Source organism: Alosa pseudoharengus, unplaced genomic scaffold (assembly GCF_046254945.1).
Source record: "Alosa pseudoharengus isolate Yale_2024_CS ecotype anadromous, Long Island Sound unplaced genomic scaffold, YU_APseudo_1.1 YU_APseudo_1.1_scf_10, whole genome shotgun sequence".
Taxonomy (NCBI): Eukaryota; Metazoa; Chordata; class Actinopteri; order Clupeiformes; family Clupeidae; genus Alosa; species Alosa pseudoharengus.
In genome coordinates this window covers 34256597-34274096 of record NW_027468565.1, presented here as the reverse complement: position 1 = coordinate 34274096, position 17500 = coordinate 34256597, and the positions used below count along the sequence as shown (strand labels likewise).

Genomic DNA, 17500 nt, shown 5'->3' with positions numbered 1-17500 from the left:
CAATATTATCCGCCGTTATTAGCTATTTGCCAATCTATCGGTATCAGTGTTTATAATGGCTGGTAATTATTTTTTAATTAAGTAAACAAAAGCCAAATACTGAACCTTCATCTAAATGTCCAGTTTTGTCTGTCCAGCTTAACATCACCTCCAACATTAAAATAATGTTAGTATTGGTTGAGTGGTGGAGGCTAATATAATAGGAAGTGACATGTCGCTGTCAGGTGGCGCTGTCAGCAAAATGACAACATACAAATCATATTTAGAGTATAGACTTTATCTTACATTATGCAGTTTTCCTTCCCAATTGCACTAAGTATCACACTTAATGTGGTGTGTAACAAGCTTATGTTGACGTTTTTACTAGCACCCCGCCCCATTTGTCCTCACTTTTAGACACCTCTTTTTCAGAGTTTGGTTGGTATTTCTACTCCTTTATAGTGCTCATGTAGCCTCCACATCCCCTTTTAAACACAAATGATGACTATCAAATGGTCTTTTCAAAGTATTTCTGCACAGAACAGCTCGTGTCAAGCAGAAACAAATAGGTGTCTAGTTGGTATGCGGTTACAGTGCAGTCTGAGCCGCACCTGAAATGCGGATATGGCTGAAGCAGTGTCCTTTCCAATCACACAATCCAATCCGATTTCCAAGTATTGCATGTTTAATGCTGTAATCGTTGTGTAAAAAACACAAACAGTATCTAACACAATCTTAACCCATAAAGGAAATACCTAGAAAGTTATCATAGCACTGGTGTTTATCACATATAAGAACAAAGACCTGACGATATTATATATATATAATAATTATTACATAATTTATTGCATAAGAGCCTTTCATTAGGATACCAGTTTGTTAGGCCTATTTAAACACAATGTTCCACCTTGATCAGAACTGTTCAATATACTAAATATTAGGGTAAATTTTTTCATTGTGTTCGTTTAAAATACATATCGTCCGATTTATCGTTTATCGGTTTTTGAAATCGGTATCGACCTCGAAAATTCCACATCGGTTGGCTCTAACACACACACACACACACCCCAGACACAGACACACACAGAAACACAAACACATGACCCCACTGGCACTACGTATAAATGTACATAACCACAGAAAGGCACACATACACAGAGACTCATTGCAATTTTCTCCCACACAAACAACACACACACTCCCTAAACTGACAGTCATGAGGATCCTCGACTCACGTAGTTTTTTGCCAGGTCAGGGTGGTCCTTCTCTATGCCATCATCCAAGATAGTGACCACTACACCCTTCCCAGTGTAGCCCTGTGCCCACGCCTCCTTCACATTCAGGTCGCGATGGCTCGGGTTAGACTGGAGAAAAACAACACATTCATGTCACAATGCTATTTTCTCACACACACTGTACACACACACACGCATCGTTCGGATGATGACTACGCCTTTCGAAGTGTAGCGCTATGCCCAAGCCTCCTTCCCAATTTAGGACCGGTAGCTCGGGTTAGACTGGAGAAAAAAAAACACATTCATGTCACAATGCTATTCACACACACACACACACACACACACACACACACACACACACACACACACACACACGCATCGTTCGGATGATGATTATGCCCAAGCCTTCTTCCCGTTCAGGTCGCGGTAGCTCTGGTTAGACTGGAGAAAAACAACACGTTCAAGCCACGGTGTAGTGCTACACCCACGCCTCCTTCACATTAGGATTGTGATACTTCTATGCTTAGACTGCTGACAACAACTATTCATGTCACAATGCTATTCACACACACACACACACACACACACACACACACGCACACGTTCAAATAGATGCGCTGTCATAAAACACACAGCCACACATGCACCCACAAAGTCAGTCAATTAAATTCAATAGACTTTATTGGCATGGCTATTTAGAAAGAAACTGTTTTTAAAGCATACAACAGACAGAAATATAATCAGTCACTCTCTCTCATCTACACACACACACACAGCATCTTTTTTCTACAGCTCGATGCTTATCGCCACCTGGCAGGTTGTCCTTTTCCTAAAGATGAAAAAAGTTGGGAAATGCTGCAGAGCTTCAAACTGCAAGGACGCTGTGCTTGACTAGTTTAATTATAAACGTATTAAAAGAAAGATGAAATGAAATGAAGCTACTTTGCTGCCAGCGCAGGGGAATAGGGGAGAGAAATAAAATAAAATACCAGCCCGTGCTTGGTGTGTGAAACAGCATCCCAGGCATTGAGGGAACCCAGAGGAATTTGGACCCCTTTTAAAATCTGATAGGTTGGCGGAGACAGGGACAGGAGGATGGACGAGGGTTAATACGTCTCTCGCTAGCGCGGCTATCATCTCCTAACAGGCCTCTAAATGCTGGGAAAAGGTCAGCGAGCAGCGGCTCTCCAGACAGCCACAGCTGGGGATCAGTGGGGGATATGCACACGGGGAGGCTGAGGCAGGGGGAAGGGGTGGGGTGGGGCAGGGCAGAGGGGGGGGGGGGGGGCAGATGGATGATGCCTCCCTCACAAGCATCCCAAAAGCAGCTCACATCATACTCAGGGGGCAGAAGAGATTTATGTTCTGAGGGGATGAGGGGGGAAGGGGGGGTGGTGGTGGCTCCAAATGTGTCACTGTGATCAGATCTCACTTCCCCATGTGCATACAAGCAAACGTACACCATCCCTCCTGCAACAACCATTTGTTTTAGTTGTTTACTGACACCTGACTAGGATATGAGCGCACATGTGGAGTTAAGTGCTACATTAGCACTCACTAGAGAGTTGTGGGAGATGTGAAGAGCATCTCTGCTAGTCTAGAGTCAGATGTTACACCACTCGTCTAAGGTCAGGTCGGCCACTGAGGAATTTGGTCTAAACACAGCCCAGAAAACATGTACATGTTTAGTCAACTGTGTAAGAGATTTCAAATATACAGCACGCACATCCAAAAACGATAAATACTGGGTGCTGGACAGAAAAGCAGATGCAAAGATAAGAACGATGAGTCCGCACACCAGAATCTGCTCCTTAGCATTTTTTTTTTAATGGTATATCACCACGCGTAACGTTTCAGGCCGTAGCCCTTCATCAGACACAGACATTATATCTGATAAAGGGCTAGGGCCCAAAACGTTACGTAGTCAACTGTGTAACCTTTTGTAACTGTGAATCTCAGTGTATGCAGATACTCGACTGCAGACTCAGACATTAACATTAACATTAACATTTATTTATTCATTCATTTAGCTGACAGTTTTATCCAAAGTGGTTTACAGAGGAGGTGAGGACCGCCATTGAAGTTACAGTTCAAAAAGGAGAGAAATGCGCCTTTATACGTCAAGCTGTGGGTGGATTTCACAAGAAAACCCAGTATTGCTACTGTAGCTTTCAAGACCATGGCTGTGCGGCATCAAAAAATTCAGTGAGCAGTAGCCAGGTGTGTAGCTCTGTCAGGTCAACTGTATTTGTCACATTCTCCTTCTGACTGGTCTCTGTCTGTTTCAGTCTCTCCTCATGATGTATGTCTGCATACAGTACATCTATGCACATTTAATACAATTCTGATAACGGGCAAGGTCTTAAGTACAAGCCTGAGGTAAAATACTCAGTGAGCGTCCACTAGAAACTTTGAGGTTGACCCTTCAATGAGGCTTTCAGAGCAGTTTAACAATTCACTTCCCTACAGCGTAACATTCAGTCTCGACGTTTCAACTTGAGAATGTGCTGACTACTACTGCTGTTGACAGGAGCACACCCATTGGCTGTGTGTGTGTGTGTGTGTGTGTGTGTGTGTGTGTGTGTGTGTGTGTGTGTGTTAAACTTGGTGCTGAAACCGAGAGCCCAACACGGTTAAAACTATGAAAGGTGTTACTTGTGCAGTGCTCTTGGTTTCAATTTCCGTGTAAAATGCTTTGCCTATCTGCCTTCCTGTCAATCCCCCCAGCCCATCTCTCTCCATCTCTCTCTCTCTCTCTCTCTCTCTCTCTCTGAGTCCATTTCTCTCCATCTCTCTCTCTCTCTCTGAGTCCAATAAATGCTAATTAGAGGTGAAACCAGGACAAGCAAAACAAATGTGGCCTTTCCGCAGCCGACTGTGAGGAAAGATACACGCACACAAGGTGTTGTTTGGTTTATTAACAGCTATTGTATTCACGGAAACGATGCTGACAGCAGCCTGATAAATGCAGAGTCACAAACTTTGCTTTATTGAGAAGTCTGAAGTAATCAACAACCTACAATTAAAGAAAATTGGGGGGAAATAACAAGAGAAAAGGTTGGTCATTGGTTGGAAGTCTTTCTTCTGCCCTCAGGTCTGATTTATGTAGATCTGATCTGGTCTAGTTAGTGTGTGTTTGGCAAGGTCTGGTTAGGGATGTATTGGTCTGGTCTAGTTAGTTAGTAGTTTTAGTTTACTGTTAAGCATGGTGGCAATAGAATGGATATAATCTGGACTGGTAGATAGAATGGATATAATCTGGACTGGTAAATATGGATTTGGCTTGGATTCGTTTGTATGGATTTGGCCATCACAGTATATCTTGATAGTGTGGTCTATATGGAAAAAGTATGTATAGAGTGAATGGTTTAGCAAAGCTGTGGTAAGTTGGGCTCTGAATTGACTCTAGTTTGGTCTGGTCTGTTAGAGTAGATCTAGTCTGCTTCAGTAAGCTGAGATCTGGAGAGCCTCTAGCTGGCTTTGATCTGCAATAATAGATCTACTCTGCTTTGGTTGGTTGAGCTCTGGAGTCACTCTAGTTTGGTCTGGTCTGGTCTGGCTAGTGTGGACCCGGACTGGTCGGTTCTGGTTGGGCTATGTGTGCACTCACCAGGTACCACTGTTGGGAGAACTTTGGGTCAGAGGGCTCAGTGAACACCTGCCTCCGCCTTCTCTGCTTCACCACCTGCTGCTCCAGCCACAGCACCTGAATACAGACACACACACACACGTATGCACACCCACACACACGTATGCACACACACACACACACACACACACACACACGTATGCACACACACACACACACACACACACACACGTATGCACACACACACACACACACACACACACACACACACATCAACACATCAGTACACATACTACGACAAAAGAGGCCCTTAAGCAATTGTTTGCCTACTGAAGCAGTCTACACTTTCTCTCTCACTCTCTATGTCACACACACTCTCTCTATCTCGCTCTCTCTCTCTCTCTCTCACACACACACACACACTCTTGTGCTCTCCCACATGAGTAACTAGGCAAGCCTGACTGCCCCGGCAGCATGTTTCCACAGAGCACTAAAAATACTCTCTTAGTCAGAAGTCCTCAGAGCAAAGATCAGATAGAGGGAGAAAGAAACAGAAAAGGACGGATGAAAGTAGTAAACAGTAGAGAGACAGACAGCAAAGAGAAACACACAGAAGAGAAAGAGAGAGAGAGAAAGAGATAAAAGTGATATGAAAGAGGAGATGTGTGGAGATGTAAGGCCTTTCCATTATACAGTAGAAGCTCCTAGAAGCTTCCTCTCAGCAACAGGAGCACCAGCTGTGGTGAGGACGAGAGGAAATCCTATTAGTAGCCATAGGCAAAACTCCCTCTCAGCATCTTCTCTGGTCTGAGCTCTCCCTCTCTGTGCCTCTCTCTCTGTGTGTGTGTGTGTGCGCGCGTACACGTGTGCATAACTGTGTGTGTGTGTGTGTGTGTGTGTGTGTGTGTGTGTGTGTGTAAATGTAACTGCAGGGTATATCCCGGGCAGGCTCCCCCCCCCCCCCCCCCCGTAACTCACACCTCATCACAGCTCCCCCATGTTCTATGCATCTCTCTGAACCTGTAGCCTGCGCATCACTTCTGCAGAGAGGCCTTTTATGGGAGTGCAGATAGAGAGAAGAAATACTTCTACAGAGGCCACATAATTCAGAGAGTAATCCAACCAAGAGCACCTGAGTTTACAGCCATGACACCAATACCGGATGAACTCTTTGAAGTCACCATAGATTACAAGGCACTGAGGCACACTGGCTTAGGCATCTGTATTCATACTCGAGCTGGCCGCAGCAGCTATGATCTAGTTCTAGCGACTATGCAATGCCCATGTCGAACCCACTTCAGGTGAACTGTTCTTAAGCACTTACTGTACACTACTCACAAAAAGTTAGGGATATCTGGCTTTCGGGGGAAATTGAATGTTTCAGTACAGAAAGTACTGACACATTGAACTGTTGGAGATGCGTATTCAAAAGTTTACATTAAAAGTCATATTAAGTTCACCTGTAAAGATTATAGTGGATTTTAGGTTCATCCCAAAATCTCACCCAGCTGAATATCCCTAACTTTTTGTGAGTAGTGTATTAATTGCTACCTGAATTTCATTACTCAAACAAAAACAAAACAACGGTAACAAAAGGAATACACCCCCCCCCCCTCTATGTTAGGAGTAACATCCTTTCATAAAATCCTACAAGCACCACAAGACCTGTAAACCAAAGATTGTAGAGCGCTAAGATCTAAGCTCTGCTCTAAGATCTAGATAGATAGATAAATAGATAGATAGATAGATAGATAGATAGATAGATAGATAGATACTTTATTGATACCCAAGGGGAAATTCAAAAATCTTTGCTGTGAACATTCACATTAAACATAATAATAGAGAAAAACAGATGTGTATGGCTGTCTTGTGTCTTGTGCTTCTGGAGGCAGCTGATGTTGGAGAGAAACACACAGGCATGCAAGGGTTTTGCATTTGGACTGTGATCCGAGTTTGTGTATCTGCCTCTGCTTACATGTTCTTTGAACCTGTTTGCAAATCTATGATTCCCTTTGGCACAGATGGTACTGGTGTGTGTGTGTGATGTGTGTGTATGTGAGTGTGCATTTGTACTTGTAAGCAAATATGTCCAAATCTATGATTCCCTTTGGTACTGATGCACGTGTGTATGCGATTCACTTTGGTATGGATGTGTGTGTGCGTGTGTGTGTGTGTGTTTGTGCACCAGTAAGCAAATATGTCAAAACCTATGATTCCCTTTGGTATGGATGTTTGTGTGAGTCCCTTTGTTATGGATTGGTACTGATGGTACTGTGTGTGTATATCCTACATGTACATATTATGTACACAAACACACACATACAGCTTACTCACTGTGTGTGTACAATGTGTTCATATCTATACTGGACTTGTAACTCCCTTCATCTTGACTGTATGTGTGTGTATATGTCTGTATGTGTGTGCGTGTGTGTGTGTTTGTGAGTGTATGTGTGTGTGTGTGTGTGTGTGTATGTGTACCTGTGGTTCGGAGCACAGTCGAACATGAAGTCCCCGATGAGCAGAGAGAGATCTCTTCACCAGAGAGTGATGCTGGAAGTGATAGTAATCACCAAATACCTACAAGAAAAGAAAGGGGGAGAGAGATGGAGAGAGAGAAAGAGAGGGAATTGTCACAGGGCTGATATATTCACACAGCTACCAAACCCCATGATGTCATACAACCATTCATGCGCACACAAATCCCCCTGCACATCCACTAAAGCACTTCAATCCCTCTCTCTCTCAATACACATATGTTCAGCCATCTTTCAGTATGCACACACACACGGGCACACATGTACAGTACCTGAGCCCATTAAAAGACCATGAGTGCAGACTGCAGACCATCTGGCTCAAGCAGACAACATAAATGCCTCGTGCTTTCAGACAGGACAAGCTAAAGCTTGCTGCTTCACCACTACCATAGTCTCTCCAGTGCTGTCTTAGTTGTGGACTCTCTCTGTGTGTGTGTGTGTGTGTGTGTGTGTGTGTGTGTGTGTGTGTGTGTGTGTGAAAGAGAGAGTGTGTGCGTGTGCGTGTACGTGTGTATGTGTGTGTACGTGTATGTGTGTGTGTGTGTGCGTGCGCGTCTATGTGTTTACACTCCGGAAAGTAAACCAAGGGCGCTGGGCAAGCAGACTGTCCTCTGAGATTCAGAGAGGCCATGGCTCTCTAAAAGTTCCTAATGAGGCAGAAACATGGGAGGAGAGGAAATGAGAGGAGAAGAGAGAGTGAATGAGGTGGAAAGAGAGAAGAGAGAGAGTGTGGAGATAGAAGGAGAGAGAGACAAGGAGAGGGTGTGAGAGAGAGAAAAAAAGAGAGAGATTTTGAGGGGTAAAGGGGCTAAGAGAGGTGAAATGACGTTGCATTTCCTCCAGAGAAAAAGGTCATTACAGACTTCTCCATTATGTAGGAGGACACACAACATCCTTGTCACTTTCACTCACACACTGCCACAAACACACACGTTGCCCACAAATACACAAGCACAAACACACACACACACACAAACATGTATATTCACACACACACTCTCTCACTTTTTCCAGTGACTGGCAGCAGCACAGCAAGACTCAGGAGGACCACTCTACAAGATCACTAATCTACAGCTGAAAGAGGAACAGTGGAGAGAGAGAGAGAGAGAAGGGAGGGAGGGGGGTGTGAAGAGAGAGTGGGAGATGGAGGAAGTGAGAAAGAGAGACAGTGTGTGTGAGTGTGAGAAAAGAGGAGGTGGAGTTTTATGAGAGATGGAGGGAAACAGAGAAAGAGAGAGAGAGACAGAGAGAGAGAGAGAGAGAGAGAGAAGTGCCTCTGAAGGGTTGGTGGTGTATTGTAGTGAAGTGTGTTTTGACGTACATTCTCTGGTAAAATCAAGCATCTCGGAGTATTGGCCACCCACTCGGATGGCCCTGGTCACCTCTGATCTCTAGGGGCCATGAACACATGACGAATATCAGTGGACAGTGCACATGCTTACATACACACACACTCCCACACACACGCACATACACACACACACACAGGGCTTGTTGTCCTTTAGGGCCATGGCGACCGGAGCTGTAGTCAGGTCACATAAGCATTTGTAATCCTAGTGCGTCATGGCAACGAGGGGCATGGAGGATGCTGGTTAAAAGTTTCATGAGAAAAGTTGAGTCATTTATCTCCACTAAAGAGCTTTTCACTGAGGCTGTAGCACTGGGGGGAGTGTCGATCGACAGATGAGTGTGGATAGAATGCAGATGTGTGTGTGTGTGTGTGTGTGTGTGTGTGTGTGTGTGTGTGTGTGTGTGTGTGTGTGTGTGTGTGTGTGTGTGTGTGTGTGTGTGTGCGCGTGTCTCTGTGTGTGGGAGTGTGTGTGTATGTGTCTGTCTGTCTGCATGTCTGTGGATGTAGAAGTGTGTCTCTGGTAGTGTGTGTACTTACCAGGCTGCACTGCTGAACAATGCCCTTTAAGTCCTCTGAGTGGAACAAACTCCATAATGGAGCTCATGTGTGTGTACACACACACACACACACACACACACACACACACACATACACACACACCATTCACCCATTCTCAACAAATACACAACCTCAGGATTTCAGACTTCAGACTCTCAACAAAGTCAGAAGTATGCACACATATGGACACATATGATGACGTGAGTGAGGATATTGTAGAGCTGCTCTCTGATGCAAAGAGTATTACAGAGATTGAAATAGGCTTTATTCTCACCTCCATATTGCCTCTCTTCCTCTCCCTCTCTCTCTCTCTCTCTCTCTCTCCCTCCCTCCCTCTGTTTCACTCTGTCCCCTTCTCACCCTCCCTTCCAGGTGCAAATGCACTGGGATATGAGAGCGCTGATTTGTGACATGAGGGACACTTATCAAAATGCTCCTGCTGAGACTACAATTCACACAATAGACCCCCACAGCCAGGGAGTGGCAGAGACTTGGAGAAGAGGAGAGAGAGACACAGAGAGAAGAGAAGTAACAGAGACAGAAATAAAGGGAAAGAGAGGGGGGTGAGAGACAGAGAGAGGACGAGACAGAGAGAGAAAGAAAGGGAGAGAGGAGTGATGAGAGAGAGAATTTTAAAACCCCTTTTATTGAACCATGGTATGGATCAAAAACACCTTAAAAAATTACAATGTAGCCCCCCTCAGTGAGCAAAACAGATAAAAAGAGATGGAGAGAGAGATAGATAGATAGAGAGAGAGAGATAGAGAGAGAGAAAGAGAGAAATAGAGAGAGATAGAGAGTGACACCATCCAAAAAAGCCCCTTCTCTCTCTGTGCATCTGTGGGTGTGGTGGGACTGTAGAGCTCAGCACATATCGCTATCGTTTCCCATTACCCAAAAGCACTCAGCCAATCCACAGGATGTCACTCTTCTTTTAATCTCCCAGAGAGGTGGAGACGCTTCTGCTAAAGTGCTGCTACCCCTGCAGAGCGCAGCAGAGTAGGGGCCAGCCAGCCAGCCAGCACTGGTTCCTTCTGTCACACACACACACACTTATACACAGATAAGCACACAAACACAAACAAACACATTTAGACACACACACACACACACACACACACACACACACTCACACACAGATAAGCACACATACACTCAATCAAGTACGCAGGTAAGCACACACAACAGAAATGTGCACGTACACACAAAAACAATTGGCGCATGCACACACACACACACACTGTATACAGGTAGATCTTCATTTCAGATACAATCATGAGGAGTCTTCTTATCGTGCTTAGCCTTGGCAGGGGTGGATGACCTTGTGTAGACCAGGTCAATCAGTGAGTGCTCTCTCTCTCTCTCTCTCTCTGTCTCTCTTTATCTCACACACACACACGCACACACAGGCACGGCCACACACACTCACAGGTAGAGATGTTCATCCTAGATATAGTCAAGAGGAATAGTCTTCCTCATCAGGTCTAACCTCAGCAGGTTCAGATGACCTTGTATAGACTCCAGGGCCTTCATCCAGGGCCCCCCAGAGCCTGGGGAGGCTCAGGAACAGCAGGTGGAAATCCATATTACCATAACACACAGTCACACACACACACACACACATACACTGATATGTGAACCTCAAATGCTGTCTCCTCTCTTCCACACACACAGACACACGTACACACAACATTCATATGTGAACCTCAAATACTGTTTCTTCTCTCTCCCACACACACAGACAAACAAGAGGCTGCCAGAGAGAGGGAAACATATCTTTATCTCAGTATGCATGAGCGTGCATACACACACAGAGACGCACACACACACACACACACACACTCTCTCCATCTCGGGAGGACCCAGGCCGGCTGCAAGCCAGAGAGTCAGACAGGAAGGAGCACTGACTGCTGAGTGTGTGTGTGTGTGTGTGTGGATATAATAATGTTCCTTATCAGCATGTGACACCGCTGGAAGATTAACACACACACTGTACATGTCTGACAGTTCACGGCCGAGATGGAGACAAATGAAAATCTCTGGAGATACGGCACACTTACACACCTCTACAGGCCCAGTCCTAACAGGGGACAAGACCAGACACTCACACACACACACACACACACACACACACACACACACACACACACTCTACCACGGGTGCTGCTCCTGCGAGGCATCAATTAGGAGAGACACACGCACACACACATTGCTGTCCCCACAGAGCTGACCGTAAGGCACTAAGTTGGAGACACTCTCCCCAAAACGACTGTCCTCAAATTACTCCGAGCTGAACATCACGTCCAACCCCAGATAGTTCCCCTCGAGGTCCTTGCTTGACTGAGCAGAGACACTTTTTTTTCTCCAGCGCCGCCCCTACCGGGCATATTCTCAAATACACATCTAGGAGAAGACATAATGTGCGTTTCTACCTAATGCAGGAACTTGTGGGCCATTTTAGCGGGGCCGGCACCTTTAAGCAGACAGCACCACAGCACATGAGTGAGGGGCATTCCGCTTCATACTGTATGTTCAATTACTTAGATACCGGGCTTGTGCAAAATTCAGAATTTAAGAATTGGCCTCCATTCAATTCATGAATTGAACTGCCTTGGCCACACAGGAAGTTTAATTTGAATTTAAATGACAGAAAGTGGAATTAAATTCATGGCAATTCAAGGAAATTTCATTCACACAACAGAAAGAATGTGTTGGGAAGGTTACTTTGGAAATGTAATTGGTTACTGTTATAAGTAAGTTATAAAGTTGTGTATTTGATGCAATCATATCTGATACTGTGAAGCTTCATTGTTAAACACTAGACTTAGATAATTAATATAATTCTATAATATAATTTATAATATCATAATATAATTAATATAATTTAATTCTAATTCCTTTAATTCAAATTCAATTTGTAATCATAGATCTTGTCTTTGACCTCAATTCAAATTCAAGAATTGAATTGGAATTTAGGAGACATTCTCAATTCAATTCTAAATTTTGCACAAGCCTGTTAGATACCATTACCATTTTTTTCACCAGTGAGAGAATGTGTTGGTGCAATCATCTCAGCGCTGGTGTGCAGTTGGATTTGAACTGTTTTCAACTACAGGAACTTTTCAGGCCCATTTTCAGGAGCCAAAGGTCTACTCCAGAATGTGGAAGCGAGTTCCGACAGTGGAAAATTGCCTGATACACACTACCTCTGTGGAACCTGGAAAAAATCTCACAAATCTACACATTAGATACACAACAGTGGTGCGTTCCATTTGTGCTCCTAAATCGTTTTTCCCAGTTACAAATATGTTTCGATTGGAACGGCCCAAAAGTCGTAATTCCTACTTGTCAGCTCGTTCAAACCCCAAGTACCCAGACTTTGAATTTCCAAGATGGCTGCGCCAATTAGTAGTAAATGAGAGCTGTAGAAATGTATTGTTTATTTTCAGTTTTAGACACAATAGTCTGGTAACAATCGCTAACAACATACAATACACCTACAAAAAGGACCCAAAGCTGCCATCTTTGCCCATATAAGGAGATCCGGGTGTTAATTGAAGCTAACTAGCTATGGCAAGTTGCACTGCAAGTTAGCTCTGGGGTAGCAAAAAACAAAGTTGTGTAGAGCAAAATGTCTGCATTCCAGACTTTGCATTGCATCCCCGCGAGAGTTTAACAACAAGGTGCAATAATTCAAATTCTTCATGTTATTTTCCTGTAGGAAAAATCGCAAGATACCAGATCTTCTTATACAGTATGGGTAAAGATGGCAGCCTTTGTGTAGACGAACTTCAGAGGTCTGCTCCTTACACACAACTGGAACCCAGTCACAATCCTGAGTTCCCAGTTTATCACTTACGAGGCAAATGGAACGCAGCCTAGATTCAGCGCCACTTTGTTCACCTCAACTATTAGGCGGCTTTGATACAGCATGTGTGGCAATGAAGGAGACAGACGTTTCACTCAGCTGACAGGAAGATGAACAGACACTTCCAGCAGCAGACAAAACAGCTTTACACACACCCTGAGAAGCATACATTTCATATGTGTGGTTGTAATGTGCAAATTCACGCATCTTTACAGAGAAAGAGCAGGAAAGAGACTATTAATGTTCTGGGAGCACAGATATAGCACCCTGAATCACCATCAGTGTGTGAGTGTGCACAGGGTTTTGTTTGTGTGTGTATGCGCAAAACAGGAGGGCTACAAAGGGTTTGATGTGTGCTGTTCTTCTTTTCTTGTGTGAGTGTGTGTGTGAGTGTGAGTGTGAGTGTGTAGCAGCAGTTCAGGCGCATCAGGTCTCCAAAGTGCGTGGGTTGTTTGATGTTTGTGATTGCATCACCAGTGTTAGTTTATGTGTTTGTGTATGTGTTTGTGTTAGAGTGTGTGTGTGTGTGGGGCCTTTGAGGATTGGCTGTTCTGGGATAAAGCAGCAGCATCACCTGCAGTGATGCACAGCAGTCCAAGAGTAGGGGAACCGCCTCGAGTGCAACTAAGCCTCCCTCCTGTGTGTGTGTGTGTGTATCAATATGTTTGTGTGTGTGTGTGTGTATATGTGTGTGTGAGAGAGATAGTGAGTGTGTCTGCTGAATTCAAAAGGCTCCTCATCTGTGCAATGCCGTGTGCGTCTTAAATCTCTGACTGAGCTCAGAGAATATGTAAACCAAATTAGTAAACACTGCATATTTTATTATCCTCGCACCAGCGACGCCCAGAATAGACATCCTGGAGTTACAGTAGATTAAGGCAAGAAAAGGATTACACACAACACAACACACACTTCAGAAGTGTGAAAAATGAGATGGGTGTGTGTGTGTGGTGTGTGTGTGTGTGTGTGTGTGTGTGTGTGTGAGACAAGGGACAGATGCAGAGGGAATTGATGGACAGCTGGGGACAGAGTTGCGACAAAAAAAAGCAAACCAGAGGCACCTAGTGCCAAATTGCAAGACAGTGAGCGAGCGAGAGAGGGATAGTGAAAGATAGAGAGAGAGAGGTGAGAGAGAGAGAGAAAACATGGGGCAGAGCGAGAGTGTAAGAGAGAGAGGGAGAGAGAGACATGAAGGGAGGCAGAAAGAGAAAAAGAGATTGGTGGAAAGAGAGAAAGAGACAGAGTGAGAGAAAGCGAGACAAAGATGGAGAGAAAGTGACACTGCGCTGCTGAGAGTAGATTGGTCTCTCACACAAACACCTGCTTCCACTCTGCTCCTGCACCATGCCCCTCCACACACCTCAAGTACAAAGACCTGATAGGCACACACCAGGAGAAGGCCATGAGCCACGGCCGTATATTAGCTGTGTGTGTGTGTGTGTGTGTGTGTGTGTGTGTGTGTCTGTGTGTGTTTGTACCCGTGCGTATATGTGAGTGTTTGTACACATATTTGTATTAGGAGTATGTGTGTGTGTGTGTGTGTGTGTGTGTGTGTGTGTGTGTGTGTGTGTGTGAGGGAGGGAAAATACAGCGTTGCACTCAAGCGATAGTGACGGTGAGATAAGTAGAGGGTGGGTGAGAGACAGAGACAGAACGATAGAGAGAGAGCGATAGAGAGAGAGAGGGAGAGAGAGAGCGATAGAGAGAGAGCGATAGAGAGAGAGGGGGAGAGAGAATTTTGAATTTCAAAAACTCTTCATTACATTCTTGACACAAAGTACTACATGATCAGTTTGTCACAATGCACAGTCAAATTACAAATAAAATAAATAAATAAATAAATGAAATCAAGGAAGCGAGAGAGAGCATGTAGCTAGATGAAGGTAAAAAGTAAAAGACAAATACACCCAGAGTAAAGGCACGAAAAGTACAACAATACTGCAGCTCATAAAGGTCACACACGCACAGGAGCGAGAGAAAGAAAGAGAGAGAGAGAGAAGGAGAGGAAGAGAGAAAGAGAGAGAGAGAGTGAGAGGGAGAGACAGTGAGACCCATTAGAAGCCTGTGTGTGTGTGTGTGTGTGTGTGTGTGTGTGTGTGTGTGTGTGTGTGTGTGCGCGTGCACGTGACCACGACTAGTCTGATGTGGCAGACGTGACTGTGCGAGTGTGTCGTCTATTAGAAAGGACCTTGGGCAATTTTGACAAAACCAAACAGCATGGACTCACACACTCAGACACACACACTCAGACACACACACTCAGACAGAGTTTCAGAAGCAGCCGCCAGTCCCACTCCGTTCTGCTGCCCTCTGTGCTGGTCTGTTGTGTGTGTGTGTGTGTGTCTGTGTATCTGTGTGTGTGGGTATGTGTGTGTGTGTGTGTGTGTGTGTGTGTGTGTGTCTGGTCTATTCTGTTGTGTTCCGATCCGCTTTTGTGTCCTGCTCTTTTGTTTGCCATTCTCTTCTGTCTTAAGCTGCTTTGCACTGACTGTGTGTATGAAATCAATGAGTGTCTATGTGAAAGTGTGTGTGTGTGTGTGTGTGTGTGTGTGTGTGTGTGTGTGTGTATTAGTGAGTGTGTGGGTATGTGTGTGTGTGTCTAGGGCTGGGTGATAAAACAATAGCGATATGTATCGCAATAAACATGTAATCGATATCAATAAAAAATATGTTCGATAGAACGTTCAATAGAACGTTCAATCTGTGTGTGTGGGTATGTGTGTGTGTGTGTCTGTGTGTGTGTGTGTGGGTATGTGTGTGTGTGTGTGGGTATGTGTATGTGTGTGCGTGTGGGTATGTGTGTGTGTGCGTGCGTGCGCGCGCGTGTGTGTGTGTCTGGTCTATTCTGGCCCACTCTGCTCACACACACGTTTGTGCTCCACTGGGCTCACATGTGATTTAGCAGGAGAGGCTGAGTTATTCTGATGGGAGAGGAGAGGAGAGCTCACACTCTCCAGCTCACAGCCACCAGACAGCTCACTGAGACAGAGGAGAGAGCAGGCTATGTTTAATGTGTGCCTACGTCAGAACGTGTGTGTCTGCGTCAGAATGTGTGTGTGTGTGTTTGTGTGTGTACTGTATGTGTAATTCATTCAGTATGTGTGTGTGTGTGTGTGTGTGTGTGTGTGTGTGTGTGTGTGTGTGTGAGAGAGACAGAAAAAGTGAGAGAGAGAATGGAGGGAAAAAGAGGGAGGTGGAGTGGTGTCAGAATTCGATACCAGCCACTTCTGCCCCCTGACAAACACATTAGCGACCTCTTCCATTTTAATGCAGGAATCAGGACATGACAACTGCACTGGCTGGCAGAGGGGTGAGGAGACAGAGGAGAGAGGGAACGAAAGAGGCAGAGAAGAGAGAGAGGGAAAGAAAGAGGCAGAGAAGAGAGAGAGAGAGAGGAAAGAGGCAAAGAAGAGAGAGAGAGGGAGAAGAAAGAGGCAGAGAAGAGAGAGAGGGAGAGGAAAGAGGCAAAGAAGAGAGAGAGAGGGAGAGGAAAGAGGCAGAGAAGAGAGAGAGGGAGAGGAAAGAGGCAAAGAAGAGAGAGAGAGGGAGAAGAAAGAGGCAAAGAAGAGAGAGAGAGGGAGAGGAAAGAGGCAGAGAAGAGAGAGAGGGAGAGGAAAGAGGCAAAGAAGAGAGAGAGAGGGAGAAGAAAGAGGCAGAGAAGAGAGAGAGGGAGAGGAAAGAGGCAGAGAAGAGAGAGAGGGAGAGGAAAGAGGCAGAGAAGAGAGAGAGAGGGAGAGGAAAGAGGCAGAGAAGAGAGAGAGGGAGAGGAAAGAGGCAGAGAAGAGAGAGAGGGAGAGGAAAGAGGCAAAGGGAGAGAGACAGTGAAAGAGATAGAAAGAGCGAGAGAGCGAGGGAAAGATAGAGGGAATACAAGGGTAGACAGAAACAGACAGATGCAGAAAACGATCAAACAAACAAAATGAATAACTGCAGAACAAGGGAGGAGAAATGGAGAGAGATATGAGGGCCACCAGAGAGGTAGAGAACAACAGAACATACCCTGAGGGTTATACTGCTACTACTACTACTACTACTACTACTAATAATAATAATAATAATTTAAACCTCATCTAATAACTTAGATTTTCATGCTTTGGCAATGCCAGTAAGCTTATTGATTCAGAAATGGAGTGGGAGATTGATTTAAAAAAAAGAGGGGGTGGTTGATTTGAAAGAAGAGAGGAAAGAAACTAGAAAATGGAGACGGTGGTCAGAAAGGCAGGAATACAGTAGATGGATAAGAGAAGAATGGAGAAAATATATTGTGAAAGACAAGAAAAAAAGCAGTGGAAGGAAGAGAGAGAGAGAGAGAGAGAGAGAGAGAGATAGAGAGAGAGAGAGAGAGAGAAAGAGAGGAATATGACAGAAACAAAGACAAGGAAGGAA

At 44.8% G+C, this 17500-nt stretch overlaps 1 protein-coding gene across 3 annotated transcripts in view; it reads right to left on the bottom strand.

Annotated features, from left to right (window-relative positions):
• furinb (furin (paired basic amino acid cleaving enzyme) b) overlaps window positions 1-17500 on the bottom strand; it is an 83979-nt gene that overhangs the window by 37485 nt on the left and 28994 nt on the right. For all 3 annotated transcript variants that reach the window (XM_076270563.1, XM_076270556.1, XM_076270546.1), the window contains exons 3-5: window positions 7282-7380; window positions 4825-4920; window positions 1215-1343 (exon numbers count right to left, since the gene is read on the bottom strand). In XM_076270563.1, the coding sequence (XP_076126678.1) occupies window positions 1215-1343; window positions 4825-4920; window positions 7282-7380 (324 nt within the window). The remainder of the gene's footprint in view (window positions 1-1214; window positions 1344-4824; window positions 4921-7281; window positions 7381-17500) is intronic.